The sequence below is a fragment of the Dermacentor variabilis genome, chromosome 11 (genome assembly GCF_050947875.1).
Source record: "Dermacentor variabilis isolate Ectoservices chromosome 11, ASM5094787v1, whole genome shotgun sequence".
Classification (NCBI taxonomy): Eukaryota; Metazoa; Arthropoda; class Arachnida; order Ixodida; family Ixodidae; genus Dermacentor; species Dermacentor variabilis.
The window spans coordinates 148,309-164,885 of record NC_134578.1 but is presented as its reverse complement, the minus strand read 5'-3'; the positions used below and the strand labels follow the sequence as shown (position 1 = coordinate 164,885).

Here is a 16,577-nt window from a genome sequence, read left to right as displayed (position 1 = left end):
GCTTTGTTTACTCCAGTTCTATAGCGATCAATGTGTTTTTATTTTTTGCTTGACGTTGCTGCACCTTTAGTGAGTGCTTCCACGTTTAAACTTAGATTATATTATTAGGTTATGGTGTTTTATGTGCCAAAATCACAATCTGATTAAAGTCACGCCTCGGGGGGCGGGGTCCGGAGGTTTGGATCACCTGGAGTTCTTTAACGAGCATCTACACAGGTCTTTTCGCATTTCACCCCCATTGAAATGCGCCCACCATGGCCGTGAGTCAATCATGCGTCCTCATGCTTGGCAGCCCAACACCTTAGGCAGTAAACAACCATGGCGGGTCGTTTAAACTTGGTCACCTCATCTATCGTATCTTGGTCGCCAGAGGATACGATAAAGATTAGGTTGTTGTTACTGATGAGACGTGATGCCCCCCTTTGAAAAAATAAAGTAAGATACGGAAAGCTAAGCCAGAGAATGCAGAGCGAAGCTGTGAGGCGCTCATGTTTAGATGCTTTGAACCAAGGGCTCCGTGTGGAAAATCAGATTACAACGCATTCAAAAAAACATCACATAATCACCCATGCGATGCACAGAATTGGCTGTTGCTTTACCTATCGATGGTACTGAAATGCAACCTGCGGCTTATAACGTACGGTGTACGCTTGCCTCGGCTATCTACATGTTGACCGCATAACTTGGCGTCTGTGAGCATTAAAGGCTTTTGACAGGGCACCCAACCTCGTTTTGAATGCCTCTTAACATCACATTGCGGTAATGAGGAAACACCTGACCTTTGAAGCCCTGATGTCTACAACTAATGCATATTCACTTTACCCTAGCTGTGTCGTGCGTTGCTGTCAACTCTGAAACCTTCATGTTCTCTCTCTCTTAGTGGTGGTAGCGGTTTCAATGATTTCAATGTAGCTTGGGTTTACAAGAATTATTTATTGCCATGCTTTGTATTTGCTTTCAAGGTGTTAATATTGTCTCAACAAACTCTTTTGGCTGATTAAGAAACGCTAGATTGGCTATTCAGACTCGGGGGCACTACAACAAGCGACACAACATGTGGTTTAATTCTACATATGAGTGTGAGGGTGATATTAGTAAAAATGGTGATGGCACTAAAAAATAATGAGATATAAAAGCAATATGCTCTTGACTGACCAGGGAGGCAAATTTTCAGCTATGGCATCCTCCGATATCACTTGCGTGCTCTCGTGAAATGATCAAAACACTCTACTTGTTTAACAATGTAACATGTTAAGTCCAGAACGACAGAAAGCTGACCTAGTTGGTAAGGATTCATTATGCAATTCATTATGCCACATTATGCAAATTCATTCGTGTTGTCCACTTATCTTGTGTCTGGTCTGCACACCTCACTTTTTTTGCATAATGTTAAGTCCATGCTCTGCAGACAGTGGTAAGATAAGATGCAAGCATAAAAACAATCAGCCCTTAATTATTTCCAGAGTCCTATATGTGCTATTTTTCTCAAGTTCATCGTGCTGGTTTGCAAGCTTTACCATCGCTGGCTTCTCGCGTGGCCGCACCTGTACGAACCATTTGCAGGCGCGACGGTGCTCCCTCAACCTACTATAAAAGAACACAGCATGTAAACGAAGCAAGTGTATGCATAAAAAATGTTGGTAAATGAAGCCATTAGTGGCCGGGGTGCTATAATGAAAGCTGCATACTGGCGATGAGCTTCACTGCGTAGGCAAGCATGTTAATGCTCATCTGTGGCAAACACTTGGCCCGTAAGGAGAAAATGTCGTCCCAGAGAGCTGTGAAGTCGGGCACAGGTCCACTGTTGTACAGTGTGATTTCCTTGCACACACTGACACCGCAGAAGTAACTATCTAGGCACAAGTGGCAAATCGCACACACTCACACTTCAGTCATGCCTGCAGTGGAAGCAGGTGTCTCTGGCACAAGGCCCGCCTGCGGTTCCAACAGCCACCGTTAGGCGGCTTTAGCGCATGGCAGATAGTGTTGTTATTGAAGTTTCTTTTTCGTGTTGCTTTGTTACAATTGAATTAAGAAGGAACAGCACCAACTAAGACGACCACGAGAGTATTTCAAGTATGCACCATCTAGCCCAAATGAATGTTATTTGTTACAATGTCTGAAGAATGCAGGAATGGGGCTGCCTTGCATCTAGTCGCTTTCACACATTGTTTTGGCATGAAACTATTATACCTTAGCAAGAAAGACAAAATTCTTGAGATACTAGCAGACATTTCATTCAATTGAAACAAGGTTGGTCAGAGTGGAGAAATTTCCTAACAAACATTTTTCTGCATACATGTGTGCTGCTACATTACATAGATCTATCATAAAAATGTTGCAAATGTCTCTAAATATCTTAAGATACAAATAGAAAATATCGAATTGGATACAATAATTGCGGTACTACCGTATTTACTTGCATAATGATTGCACTCGCGTAATGATCGCACCCCTGAATTTTGTCGTCAAAATTCGATTTTTTTTATTTATCGTGTAATGATCGCACCCCGAACTTGCAGCAGCAATATGTCGTGTGCCAAGTCTAGCTAATAATGATCGCGCTTACCAACTGTCGAATGCTACGCGAACGACTCTTCAAGACAAACCAAGCGGTCTGCACGCACCAAACATTCTTAAGTAGATGCCTTATTTCATTACTTTCATCACTTTACGCACTTCCATGACTAAAAAAAAGCTGCAACCAAACTTGCCTTTATTATGTGTAGGCTTTATAATGGTTGTGCCTTTCAATTCTTCTCATCTGCACTCGCGGACACGCAACAAATCGCAAGCGGCAATGATTGTAGCTACCAACGATAGTAGCCACATTTACACTGATACGTTAGAAGCGTACCCTGTTCATATGCCGACGCTTGTAACACAGCTAAGATATTCACCCCCACTTAGCAGAAACGTGCCGTAATAGGATACTAGTGAAGACAGATGCCGCAGTTTCCGCAGCATGCCGGGCATGTGTTTCTATGTCAGTAGCGGCTAAGCGCGCCCATCTGTTTCTGTCCCCTCAAGGTGGACATGGCTACGTTATTGCCGTAAGCTTGCCGATATTAACAATATTATTCATTACTGATACGGAAGAAACTGTTTCAATGCACGTGATGTACTCACGAGAAAAAAAAAGAAATCACGTTCGGCACGTCCGGCTTGCTCTGCCGGCCGCCATTTTTGTTTTGATGTCCCGCAGCAAACGCGGGACGAAAAAAATGTTCTTTTTCTTTTCACGGGAAATTTAACCCGCGTAATAATCACACCCCTGATTTTGCGTCAATTTTTCTGACAATAAGGTGCGATCATTATGCGAGTAAATACGGTATGTTGTATCTGTAGTTCAAGTACTTGTTGCCAGAGTGTCTTGTATCGCAATACAGTTGCAAAGTACAGTTAAACCTTCGATATAACGAAGTAGGTAAAATTTGGCAACTTGCTTCGTTATATCTAAATTGCACTGTATTGAATAGACTTTTTATGCAATAAATACAGTCATTGATTGATTTTTCTTAAACAAAAAGGGTCTGTAGAATTTTCCAATTCATCGGGCAATTGAAAAACGGAAATTTGAATGAGAAAAAAATTTACTTGGTTGAATTTGGGAGTCGACGACATCTTCACATAGGTGGTACAAATTAAGCAAAGCCAGCCACACTTTCACATGCACTCCACCCCCCCCACCCCCCTAGTTGATAGTGTCGCCCGCACTGGGACGACGCTATTATGAAAAGCGCCGGCAGCAGGGAGTGAACGCTTCGTCTGCCTCTCGCTCCAATGGGTCACCACAACCCGAGATTATGCGACCTTCAATACTAAACGGGTGGGAAGGCAGCTTACATGATGCCACGCCATCTCGGCATGCCCACTCTGCACATGCGACAGATTATCTAATATAGAGTGCATGGCTGTGTGTGCGCTCAGCCGCGCTTACAGCCATGCACAGCCGCAGCCAAGGCGTGCGGCAATTTACTGTCCCCCACTCCCCATGCCCTTTTTGTGCGCTTGATCGCATTACCGCAAGCTGGCTCCTCTTCCCCACTTTCCCTTTGCTCGTGCAGGGAAGCGGCACTCGTACATGAGGCCACCATTTTTCTTTCTCACCCTCGCACCTAAAGCACAAAGTGTGCGGCGCATGATAGGATCTTATCGCACTTGGGCTTTATACGGAACATAATGCTGCTTCACTTCGGCGGTTACCGCTGTTGCGCCGCGTGCAACTTGAGAGGTGCATTTGCAAGCAGCGACTTGTAATTCCATCATTTGACCATCTGCATCCACAGATGTTTCCATTTATTGTCACGGCATTCTCTTGCTGTGGAAGCGAAATTTCATTACATTGAAATTGCATACAAACACGCTTCGTTATATTGAGGTTCTAATTACATGGTGTTCTATGGACAAGAGGTTATGAAAAGTTAAATACTTTGTTATATCAAAAATTTTGTTATATGGCAGTTCATTATATTGACGTTTAACTGTATCTTTGTCCAGCCCTGGTGGAAGCAAACAATTTGCTTTGTGTGAAGTAGAGCCAGACTTCATCTCCCGTGAACAACTGGCTAAGCAGCACTGTTCCTATGAAATATGATGAAATAAAACGATAAAGCTGTAGCACTCAATAGTAAAGAAAGGCATCAGCAGCATTTTGCACAATACCAAAGCCTCTATCTATGCTGACCGCGTTTACTACGTTCTCTTCATCTGTTACCTCCAAGATTTGCACGTGCCCGCTACTTGGAGGCCAAGTTTCATCACTTAAGCTGGTGGCAATGGGGTCGAAGTCAAAATGTGCAACGTATACGATGCCATCGCTGCTTCTGCTGCTCAAAGATTCATTGCTTGCTTTTTCACGCAAAGTTAATGGTGTCGAAAACGTGGCACGGACTATCTGGAGCAAATTTGGCAACAAACGGCAACTGTCATTTCATTTCAAGACCCAGTAGTAGGGACATTACATAAGGTGTGGGGATACAACATATACAAGCATTATAATGCATCCAATTCTGTAAATAAAAATAAAAAGTTGTTAAATCTTGAACAAATTTTGAAGAGCAGGTGACGGCAGCAACTTGATGAGGAAGGGCATTCCAGTCTCTAGATGCTTGGTAGAAAAACAAGGCTGCGAATGTATTTGTGCGTGAATGTGGTTGTGCTACCAGCTGGGGATGGCCAATGCGTCCTGACTGGCACCGCTTTGGGGAAACAATTTATGGTGGGCGATTAAGCGTTGAATAGTAGAACCTGTAGGATATAGAAAGGGTGGCAGTGCAGCGACGAAAGGATAGAAGCGATAAGGAAGATTCTTTTTTCAAGTACGATATGCTGACGTTGTAAGGGTATGCGGAATAAATATACGTGTTGGCGCGATTTAGAACTGCCTCGAGGGCATTGTCGAGATATGCTTGATGCAGATCCCAGATGGTAGATGCGTATTCAAGTTTTGTTCTTACCAATGATCTATGGGCTAACAGTTTTACATGCAATGGAGCAAAGCGAAGGTGACGTCTTAGAAATCCCAGTGTTTTGTTAGCTGATGAAATAACATAAGTAAATGCATGTTCCAAGTTGGGTCATTAGCCAAGATGACACCTAAGTATATGTAGGATTCTACTAATTCCACGGTGGCGTTACCAGTCCGATAAGAAAAACGAAGTGGGCGATGACGATAGGTTAATGAGACAAGCTTGCATTTATTAGAGTTGAGTGTCATCAGCCAAAGATCACACTTTCTTGCACCTGGTTAAGGCAAAATTGAAGAGCTGTTTGTTTAGCGATGGTATTGACTGCGCGGTAAATAACGCAGTCTTTGGCAAACATACAGAATGGCAGGACACATGCAAGGGTAAGTTGCTAATGTAAATTAAGAAAAGAAGGGGGCCAAGGACGAACCCTTGTGGTACGCCTGATGTGACGGGTGCAATGTTAGAAGCATGGTTATTAAATGAGACATACTGCGAGTTGTTAGTTAAAAATTGCTCAAGCCATTTTTGGATATCGGGATGCAAATGCAAACGAGAAAGTTTTAGTAATAGGCATTGATGAGATATTTTGTCAAACTCTTTCAAGTAATCCAAATGTATGGCATCTGTTTGTATGTTACTGTCAAGATTAGCATGAATGTCATGAAGAAATAGTTCAAGCTGGGTCTCGCAAGCAGCCCCTGCGGAATGCGTGCTACGAAGGATGAAAGTTGTTAGCGTCTAGAAAGTTCATAATATTGGCATCATAATATTGACGTCGGAGTTTTAGAGTCGTCTGTCGTCGGTGATGGGGGCTCTTGGAAAGCTAGACGGTTTGCAACCTCACCCCCAAAGGTCGCTGCTTCTAGTTTCCCCGGCGTGGGCTAGGGGACCTGCCCCTAGAGGCGTCAGAAAAATCGCGACGGGTCGGTGGGGTATAACGAGCCGGAGAAGGGAAACGTGATCGAGGCGTCGCTGAACCTTCTGGCCGAAAGTTTGTAGAATTGTCGTCGCAGATACGTGCAGCATCAAACACAGGGTAATTGCAGTTGGGAAACCTTGGATACCCGGCTGCGCGGTAGCGGCACGCGCGATAAACATGTCCAGCTTCGCCGCAATGAAAGCACAGCGGCCGGCGGTCAGCGGTGCGCCACAAATCGGTCTTTCGAAGCGGGTAGCCCACAGGGGATTCGCCGTAAGACTGAGGCGCAGCAATCGGCTGGCGGCGATACGGCATAGCTGGCGGCGGCTGTGACTGGCGAAAATATGGCGTCGGGGGTGGCGGTGCTGGCTGCGTCGTAGTGGTCGACGGTGTCAGCAGCATCGAAGTCACGGGAGGTGGACGACAGACAGCTTCTGCGTAGGTTAGCCGTCGCGGCACCGCCTGCCGGTCGGAGGACGAAAAGGCCTGTCGAACTTCCTCCCGAACGATATCAGCGACAGAAGCCGCCGCTGGTGCCATAGGAGAAATCCCGAGCTGGCGGATCTCCTCTCGCACAATCTCCCGGATGACTTCACGCAGAGACGTGCCGTAGCTCTCAGGTAGAACTGAAGCATTCACCGGTGAGTTCGCGCGATCATATTGGCGGTACCGTTGCTTTAGCGCCCGTTCTATAGTGGTAAGCCTCCTTGGTGAATTCGACCACTGTCGTCGGTGGATTCCTCACGAGTCCGGCAAACAGTTCCTCCTTCACTCCGCGAAAGAGATAGCGTAACTTCTTTTATTCGGCCATCTCAGGGTCTGCTCTGCGGAAATGGCGGGTCATATCTTCTGCGTACATGGCTACGCTCTCGTTTGGTTTTTGAATACGGGATTCGAGTAGGCGCTGCGCAGTGTCTCTTCTGTCGGTACTAGTGAACGTGTCTAGCAGCTGGGTGCGGAAGGCATCCCATGTGGTCAAACTTTGCTCCCGGTTCACAAACCACGTCCGCGCGCTGTCTTGAAGCGCGAAGTAGACATTAGACAGCTTTTGTTGGGAGCCCCAGTCATTATAACTGGCGACACGCTCAAATTGGTCAAGCCAATCTTGGACATCTTCAAAAGCGTCGCCATGGAAGCTTTCTGGTATCTTAGGATTCTGCAGCGTCACCTGCGATGGAGTTGCAGTAGCCATGGCGGAAGTAGGTAGACGCGTTCCAGCGGGGTCCTGCAAATGGTTGAACTCGGGCATCAGGCCTAGCAGGCGGCGACTGTACCGGTGAACAGGAGTTTCGACGAACGAAGGTGATTCCGTTTTCGAGGTATGGCTCCGCGAAGGGGTGCCGAGCATGAGGCAATCCTACCCCGCACCTGCACCAGTGTCGCAGCCTAGTAGAAGACGGGAAAGCCGGCGTAGAGGACGTATGGAAGCACTTTATCAGAGCAGTCAACGCGACGTCGGTGTCGTCTCTGTTTTTCCACTTACGCACTACTTCAGCGTCGTTCTCATCGCCTGGCACATACCCGCAGTGACCATATAGGATGTGGCAATATGAGAGTAGATTACATGCTCCATGATCTTGCAGGGAACACTTGTCAGTGAGATGAGGTGGTAATTTAGGGGAGAATTTTTGTTACCTGATTTGTGGACTGGAATAACATTCCCCATTTTCCACTCCTCTGGCGTGGTCATGCCTGTGGAAAGCAACTATGAAAATAATAGAGAGAGAAACGCTGCAGAAATATGTTTTGTGTTTCTTAGTAGTTTATAGTTAAATCATCAATGCCAGATGATGAAGACAAATTAATATTTTCTATTACAGATAAAAGCCCACGTGCTGTGAATGTGATGGCTGACATGTTGCATTGTATATTTGTGGTTGGCGGAGGACAAAGTGCCCCCATTTCACTGATGAACACTGAAGAAAAGGCGTTGAACATGTTAGTGCAGAATAAATCTGTCCCCGATTTATGCAGCTCGTTCGTAAGAGTACTTACACCTGCTTTTTCGAGGTTTATCACCTGCCAGATTTTTTCTTGGATTAGTAAGTAAAATATTTGGCAGGTCATAGTGAAAAAAGGTTTGCTTGGCATCGCGAATTTCAATTAAGTATGCAGCTTCAGCAGCGTAATATTTCTTCCACGCATGTGATCTTGCCTCAACTTTAGCATGGCAGTAGAGGCAATTTTTTTTTCTAGTCATGTTAAGGATCTCTTAAACCATGGTTTTTGTCGATTGGAGTGAATGGTTATCCTAGAAATAAATTTATTCTTTAGTTCACATAGTTTGTTTTTAAACAACAGCCAGTTATCATAAATCAAATGGTTATAAAATTAATCTACAAAGGTAGAAAAAAATGCATTTAGGTCAGTATTTAAAACCTTATAGTTTGTTATAGACCTTTGTCATATAAACAAATTGTCTTCTCATGCATGTCGCGTGGCCGGAGAGGGAAAGTTAAAGCACCATAAATAACTTTGTGATCACTAATCTCATGGAGATATGTAAGGGATGTTAAGTAAAGGACGGATAGGTGGGCTAGTTGGTAACGCATATTTATTTAATAAAAACTTAGAGCTAAAAACACGAGAGACTTAGAGAGTGTGGTGTGTGTTTCTTTCTCTATGTCTTTCGTGTTTTTAGCGCTCTAAGTTTTCATTAATAGGATGTTAAGCGTTCAGGATGTCTAGTTAGTATAAGATCTAAAATGTTGGCAGAGGTCCCTGAGACACTGATTGGCTCCAGTACTAGCTGTGTTAAATTCTAATTTAAACACACTTCTATAAAGTGGCTCGGCTCAGTTTGATTTGTTAGTAAAGCAGTGCCATTGCATGAGTTCATGCCGGGAAAGTTAGTTCCCAAAAAGGAGAATAATAGCATTGGGGTGCATTGAAGTAATTTCATTTGATATGTTGTTTAAGAGATTAGAAAAATCCAGTTGATGGTGATAGTCTGTAACAAACAACCAAAAGTACTATTTGTGGGGAACATTGACATTTTAAGCACGGTGTTTTCAAGTTGCTGTCAATGTTAACTTGTGTGCATGGCAATTGTCGGTTCATGGCAGTCAGAACACTCCCGCCACATGCGTCTCTCCGATCGCATCGATAAACATCAAAAGTTGGGAAGATCGGCCAGTACTTCTGCTTCACTGATTTCATTTGTAAGCCATGTTTCTCTTAGTATCAGCAAGTTACTGGCGGATGATAACAAAGTTTGACATGTGTTCACGCTTCGGTAGAAAGCTACGCATGTTCGTGAAAATTACTGAAAAAGAGATTATTACGTGGGGTGTCAGGGCGAGTTCTTAGATTCGTAGGATAATGTGATTGCTATGCTGCTTCTTTGACGGTCTGTGATGTCTCGTAAAATATGTAGCATTTAGTACCCATGTGCAATGTTTTGTTATGCAATGAAAAGTGAGGAGATTTTGCTTTCACAAAAGCAACAAGGTGCCTGCGAGCATTCTGCACAGCCTTAAAAAAATCTTCGCCGACACTGTGTTTAGTGCCTTTAAACTTACGGCCATTTGATAACTATGCTCCAACCTTACGTTGTGCAGTGGCGAATCTTGTAGCAGACGATGGCCCAGTCCATGCAGCACACGACGTCACACATGGCGTGGCAGTATGGCGGTCAGCGCCGGAGGGTGGGGCTGAGAACCAGCGAGTTCTAGCTCATATATTGGACAGAAATGTGCTTTTACTGTCCAGTTTTTACACATGTATAGCCGTAATATACCCTCTACTACCATTTCTCGTGGTAAACTGCAAAGTGTTGGGTGACCATGTCATGCCCCCCTTAAGACATCTCTAACTGTAATACAGTTGGCTTACACCTGGACTACAAGAACTTAATTATCCAGTGAATTGAATTAAAGAAAAACAGGTCTCAGTATTTTGTGAATGACAGTACACTTCCTCTTGCTGCATACAGTCCAGTTTGAGCGGTCACTGGGAAAGTTACAAGTGGTGAGCGTCAACTACCCACGGAAAATCCTTGACATGGGTGTCCAACGGCTCTCTGAAGATGAAGACCGTAAGGTCCCTCCAGATCGTCACTTGTTGTGGTTCCGCCAACTTCTACTTGACATAGAAAAGGTATGTCAACAAAGAAACTACAGTATTATTTATTCTGTATATTTCACAATGCCACTAACTTAATTTCTTCAATCATAAGAAATAATGTATACTCATATGGATCGTTATCTGAGGCTGATCTTTACTGTCCACAGCCAGCGTTTGCCTAAAAACAAAAGGTGTCAAATCTCCACTTTAGTGCAATCCGTATGGCAGGTGCAAAATTGTGCTGCGAAGGCTATATTTTATGGACGTTTTATGGCTATGCGCCAGCCTTGCTCAGCCCGCAGTGGTCAGCCTTGTGAGTGGTGCCGGACTTGACACCGGCCCAACGGATGCTGCCCCACTGGCAATGCTTGCCGCCTCCGAGGTTGGCGGTGCTCCGCTGGAAGCGACTGGTGTTGCCATTTGTCCTCCTGCGGGCTGGAACTCCAAAGTGGCAGTCGAGGGTGCTGGCCAGGTACCGAGGCGAGGCCCTAACATGGTCGGCGTGTCTGTGCCACCTGGCCCCATCTGATATGCGGACGAGCAGTGATGAGGCGCAGGCAGGAGACACCACCTGTCCGGCGGACCAGGGTGGGCCAGGACGGAAGTTCCTGGTGAAAACTGGTGCTCCCAACTCTGGCAAAGCCCCGGGACGGCACCCTCAGTCAGCAGCCAGCTTCTGCTTCAGGAGCACTGTGGATCGGAGGTCCGGATGCAAGACGTCCAAGGGTGTCTTGACCATCCGACCCAGCAGGAGCTCACAGGGGGCACGGCCTGTGACATTGTGGGGCATGGTCCGGTACTGAAACAGTTTCCGGGCAATCTGCATCCGGAAATCCCCAGTCTGGCTCTTTTTGAGCTTGTCCTTGATGGTTTGCACCACCCACTTGGCTGCACCGTTTGAAGCAGGGTGGTATGGCGGAACCACCACCCGGTGGATTCCGTTCGTCAGCAAGGCCAGGTACTCTGTGCTGGCGAAAGCAGGACCATTGTCGGACACGATGACGTCCGGCGACCCCTGGGCGGCGAAGACCTGCTGTAGCGCCGCAATGGTCGCGCCTGCTGATGGAGTGGTGACAGATAGAACTTGTCATTGCTTGGCGGCCAACTTGTTGACCGCCGCTTCTGCCGACGGTGAGCCAGTCACACGGGAAATTTCAATGGCGTCCTTGGTGGCACCTTCCATTGCCAGTGCTGCCTTCACGCCATCGTCCAGCGATGGGTCAGGAAGCTCCAGGAGTCGCGTCTGCACGGCAGGGTTGTTGATGCCGCAGACGAAATGGTCCCAGAGCAGCGACTCCAGTTGGTCCTCGAAAATGCAGGCACTCGCTAGCCCTCATAGCGCAGCAACGTACTGCCCGAGGGTCTCTACTTCCTGGTGGCTCCGGCTGTTGAAGCGGAAACGCTCCATTAGGGTAAACGGTGCGGGGTTGAAATGCGAGCGCAGTATGGCAAGCAGCTCACCCAGCATCTTAACACGCGGCGTGGCTGGCTTGAGAAGGTCGAGCAGGAGACTGAAGACGCGGGTCCCGCAGCTGGCCTGGAAAATGTCCCACTGTTTGGCCTCGGGTGTGCCGTTTGCCCGGAAGAGCATGCGAACTTTTTCCTCGTAAACTGGTCAGGCGGACCCATCTCCCTCGAACAGCTCAAGCCTTCCGTACGGCGGCATGGCGGCAGCAACGGGGGGCGGTGTTCGCCGCTCGTGTCAGCATGGGTAGATCCATGGCTACTCATCGCCAGTGTCATGATCCACCTGGGTTCGTGAACGAGGGAGGGCTCAGGGTGCTCTCCTTTAGGCAGACGCTCTGCAGAGTGGTGGTGATGAACGATGACTGACCGCCGAGCAGCTGTGAACGCCGGTGTTCATTGGTGCTGTGACCAATGTTGCCTACTGAGCCTTGCGGGCGAATGAAAATTATGCCCGAGGGGGCGTCACATGCTTGTTGGAACTTCCAACCTAAATTGAGCGATCCTAGTGGTTCTGGCTTTCAGTTCGCCTTTGTTATCAACTACTTTCTTCCTCATATCTTTAATTTCTGGCTTGTTTTCCTGGACCATGAACAAAAGTTCATCGTACAGTCGAATCTCGATAATTTGAACTCAAAGGGGCCCGAAAATTTGTTCGAAATAAAAGAAGTTCAAATTAAAGGAAGCTAATTGAATGGAGGACTTAACTGCAGTGGCGCATGTGCACTGAGCTAACATATGATGGGGAACTTCCACAAGATTTATTCACACATATTTACAACTTAGTCAGTTATTAGGTGGATCAGTTCTCGTACTGTGATAAAAGACGGCGGGTGCACGTATGTATAATTAAAGGAAACACACCATGGGTCCCGTGACAACTGCCCCATCGAACTTATGGTATGCTTCACTACGTACGACTGCTGTACTGGGGCGAAGTTGATTTTCGGAAACAGACATTATACATTGCGCCACGCTTCCCCCCACTCCAAAGCCATTGGTGAGGATTACAATGATGGATTCGGCGTCATTGCAAACAGCAACGAATTGTTTCAATGAAAAACAGCAAGTAGGTTGGTAGCAAACGTCAAAGGTGCGCGCTTCAACGTGATGCTTGCAATAACGGCAGACAGCTGGAAGTGGCTGCGATGACGAGCTGAAGCGCGATCGGAGATGGCTGTTGGGAGTGCACATTCAGTCTTGCCACGTGCGATTGGCTTAGGCCGCGACGACTTCGCGCGGCTGGTGGTCCCTTATTCCATGGCAGAACCACAATCTGGATGAGGCAGCTAGCGACCTGAACGGCAGGTCTGGTGGTTTCGATGCGGAGTGAAGTTATGGTTTGCAAATGGTACACATCTATTTTTAGTGCAAAGATAAGTTATCTTATGCATGTTCCAAATCATAACCGGCTTACTTTTCAATTTTTGCTGTTTGGAAAATGACTTCATAAAATTTACCCCACATAATGAATGCACCCCCCAATTTGCTTCTGTATATTGGGAAAAAAAGGGTGTTTATTGCACAGCTATATACGGTAACACTTTTTGCAGTCGCTGCATTTCATGTACTGGCTAAGAGATACGCATGCTTTCAAACATGTTAGACAATCATTAGATATATTCAACAGCTATGCAATTCTGTGCAGTCCAACGTCGCAACAACATACAAAAAAAGTGATATAAGAAAATAATACCTAGGTAAGCTGAGCACAGGTGTGTTAGCATGTTGCAGGGGGCTCCACCGGACTGCAACAAATGAGCCACAGGTGCTGGACCAGGTGGTTTCTTCTGATTGGCAGAACTCAGAATTCCATGTTTCCCTAAAGCTTTTCTTTCTGTGGCGCATGTGCATTTTTGGCTGTTTGGGATAAATCACAGTCCTTTCTTTCTAGCACTGTACTAAATGAAGGTTTGCCTCATAAGCAAAAGTTCTCCCTGCTGGAATTGTACGCAAAGAAGCTTTACCATACAAAATGCCACTTATGCACGATTTACTATAGAGTTGCAAGAGGTCCGGCTAGCTGTAATGCTTTTTGAAGTGTTGGACATAATAACGCTAGGCACTGAGAACTTAGGTCCTTTCTGTCCTATGAAATCAACCGTAGTTTCAGACACTATATATGGGCATGTTCAGATAAGAACGGTAATCGAGGTCCTATGACCATTTTTTGTTTTCAATGAAATTTTTATATCTGATGGGCAAATGTGTCCACACAAAGGAATGAACCTTAGTTTTGCAAGAAACTTCGTAGTTTTCTCGGAAAAAAATCGTTTGTCACAAGAAGTGGAGAACGTCGTTTTTGCCACTTCGCAAAGTTGCAAGTTTGGAGCCTCACTGCATGCACAATAAATTTTTTCCGCACATAATTATTTTTTCGTTACCTCTTTGCAACATTTACTATACGAACAAATAAAGAAACATTTTTTCGCTGTGTCAATCTTCTAAATAAAACATCGCAAACTTCGCTTCCGGAGCTATTCGGTGCAAAAAAGGCACTTTTCAGGGCAGCCTCAGGGAAAGATGCGTAAATATCTCCACACTTAATCTTTTTCTCAGTATTTTCCAGCTACATTTACTAACTTTAGGCAAGTTTTGTAGTTTTACACTTGACAGATATTTTTCACTATGGCCTCAAATTTGGCCGAAGATCAAAAACGTCAAAAAAGTGACAACTTTGACTTCGATTTAAAAAAAAAACATCATCGTCGAATTTCATTAAAATTTGCCTGAATAATCCCCAATAATCGTTAATTTTAAGGTATCGAAAAGGTATTGCATTATATTGTTTTAAAGTATAAAAATGAATACAAAACTGAGTTCATGTTTTTGTTATCTAGAGTTGCTTATTACTGCCTCTTAGAAATAGTAACTGTCAGAAATTTGTTTTAGCACTCACTGAACTTGGTTACATTTTATTTACCACAATATCCGGACCATCCTCAATGTTTGTAGAGCTTCTACTTGCTTGTTAGCGGTGTTCTTGATGCGTCAAAATGGGAATAAATTCGCGATTTCACCTGATGCCTCAAGAACTGGCTGGCGGCGGTCAAACGTTTTTTGTATTGCCTAATTTATCATCCCAAGTTACATTGGTATGTAATCGATCCTTTAAAAATATTAGATCATTTATCGGTGCTTAGAAATGTTTTTATATATAAAAATGAATATTAATGTGTTTCTGAAGCCGACGTTTCCGCACCTGCATCTGTTTACCTCTGTGTTCAATGGTTCTACAGGGCACTGTCAGGAGACAAAACATCGTCTTCTGAGGGGGACAATTTATCTGCAAGGTTTTTAATCAGCAGGAGTTTTAATCGGGACACAATTTACAAATGGTATGCCGCTTTATGTGGAGATTGCAATTCAGAAAATCGTAACAAGAAATAAATGGCAGCAGTTGACTTCGGTATGCGCACAGTATATTGTCCAGCCCAAAGCACAAACCAGATCACAGTCTCTTCCATTCCGAAGCAGCGGTGGAGGCCACGTAGGATGCACTGCCTTCATTTGATTGAACGTACTTCCACATGTGGAGTGTCTGAACTCCAGGCACTTTCTTTGCCGTTTTCCATTCTTCCTTCTTCATTTCGCGAAAGTCTGCAAGCTCCCTCTGTGGGAGCTCCAGAATGGTGATATTCTTTAGCGTTCCTTGAATTGCGTCCACGAAGCCGCTGGCTGTTTGTATGGCCTCACTTGCAGGCTTCCGCAAGTTGTGGTGTGATGCTCGATGTTTCACAAGCCCACCAACGCCGTTGCAAGCATTTTTGCCGTGTCCAGTGGCCGAAAACATCCATTTCGTCTCTTGACATTCACTGCGTTGTAGCTCATGAAACTGATATTTATTCTTGAAGTGAGCGGGAGCCCCGTCGCTCACATGTGTTATCTTGGTGTAGATTGGCGCGTTGTCTTCGAGGTGTGCTTTGATTTTCGACAGAGCCAAACATGCATGAGCTGAATCATGAGACATATCGTCGGAAATAACGGCGTACCGTATTTACACGATTGTAAGTCGACCCCTTTTTTAAAATTTGAAAGTCTGAAGTTGGGGGGTCGACTTACAATCGAAACCAAAACATGGCCCCGCCAAAAAAAGCCATACCAACGAGAGCTACAATGTAGTTACAATTTTATGTTTGCTCTATGGCCCTACCCGTATCTTTTCGCTATCCCGCGTGTTTTTTCGCTTTTCGGAAGGGTTTTTCAACATTTTTGAGAGTCTTACAGTGCATGCAACACTCATGGGGGGGTGTCGATAGTTGATAAAAGCGCCGCTGTTCCCATTTGCGGCGGCACCCTCAGAACGGCGGCGCTTGCGGGGAGTATCGGTAGTTCGTGGAAGAGCAGACACTGCTCGTGGGTTTCTCTTTCTCTGTTTAAAGGCATTGGTATTGGTTTGACTAACTTCTTGAGGCGCTCCACTTCGGCTACGTGCTACTTCTACGCTTCTCCAGTCGTCATGAGTGCTGCAGGCCCACTAATCGTTCGGCACTCGTTCACAGCAGCGTTCAAGAGGGCTGCCATCCTTTACGCCGAAGAAACAAATCACTGCGCAGCGGGCCGCAATTTCGATGTCTCTAAACGGGTGGTGCGAGAGTGGCGACTGCAGCGAAGCGAAATTTTCACCCTGTGACGGCAAGTGAGAAATTTCCCACGTG

The 16,577-nt window shown here is 45.6% G+C and overlaps 1 protein-coding gene across 5 annotated transcripts in view; it reads left to right on the top strand.

Moving 5' to 3' along the window:
• Nucleotides 1-16,577, top strand: part of Patr-1 (Protein associated with topo II related - 1) — a 265,261-nt gene that overhangs the window by 198,581 nt on the left and 50,103 nt on the right. For all 5 annotated transcript variants that reach the window (XM_075673867.1, XM_075673866.1, XM_075673864.1 and 2 more), the window contains one exon: nt 10,325-10,488. In XM_075673867.1, the coding sequence (XP_075529982.1) occupies nt 10,325-10,488 (164 nt within the window). The remainder of the gene's footprint in view (nt 1-10,324; nt 10,489-16,577) is intronic.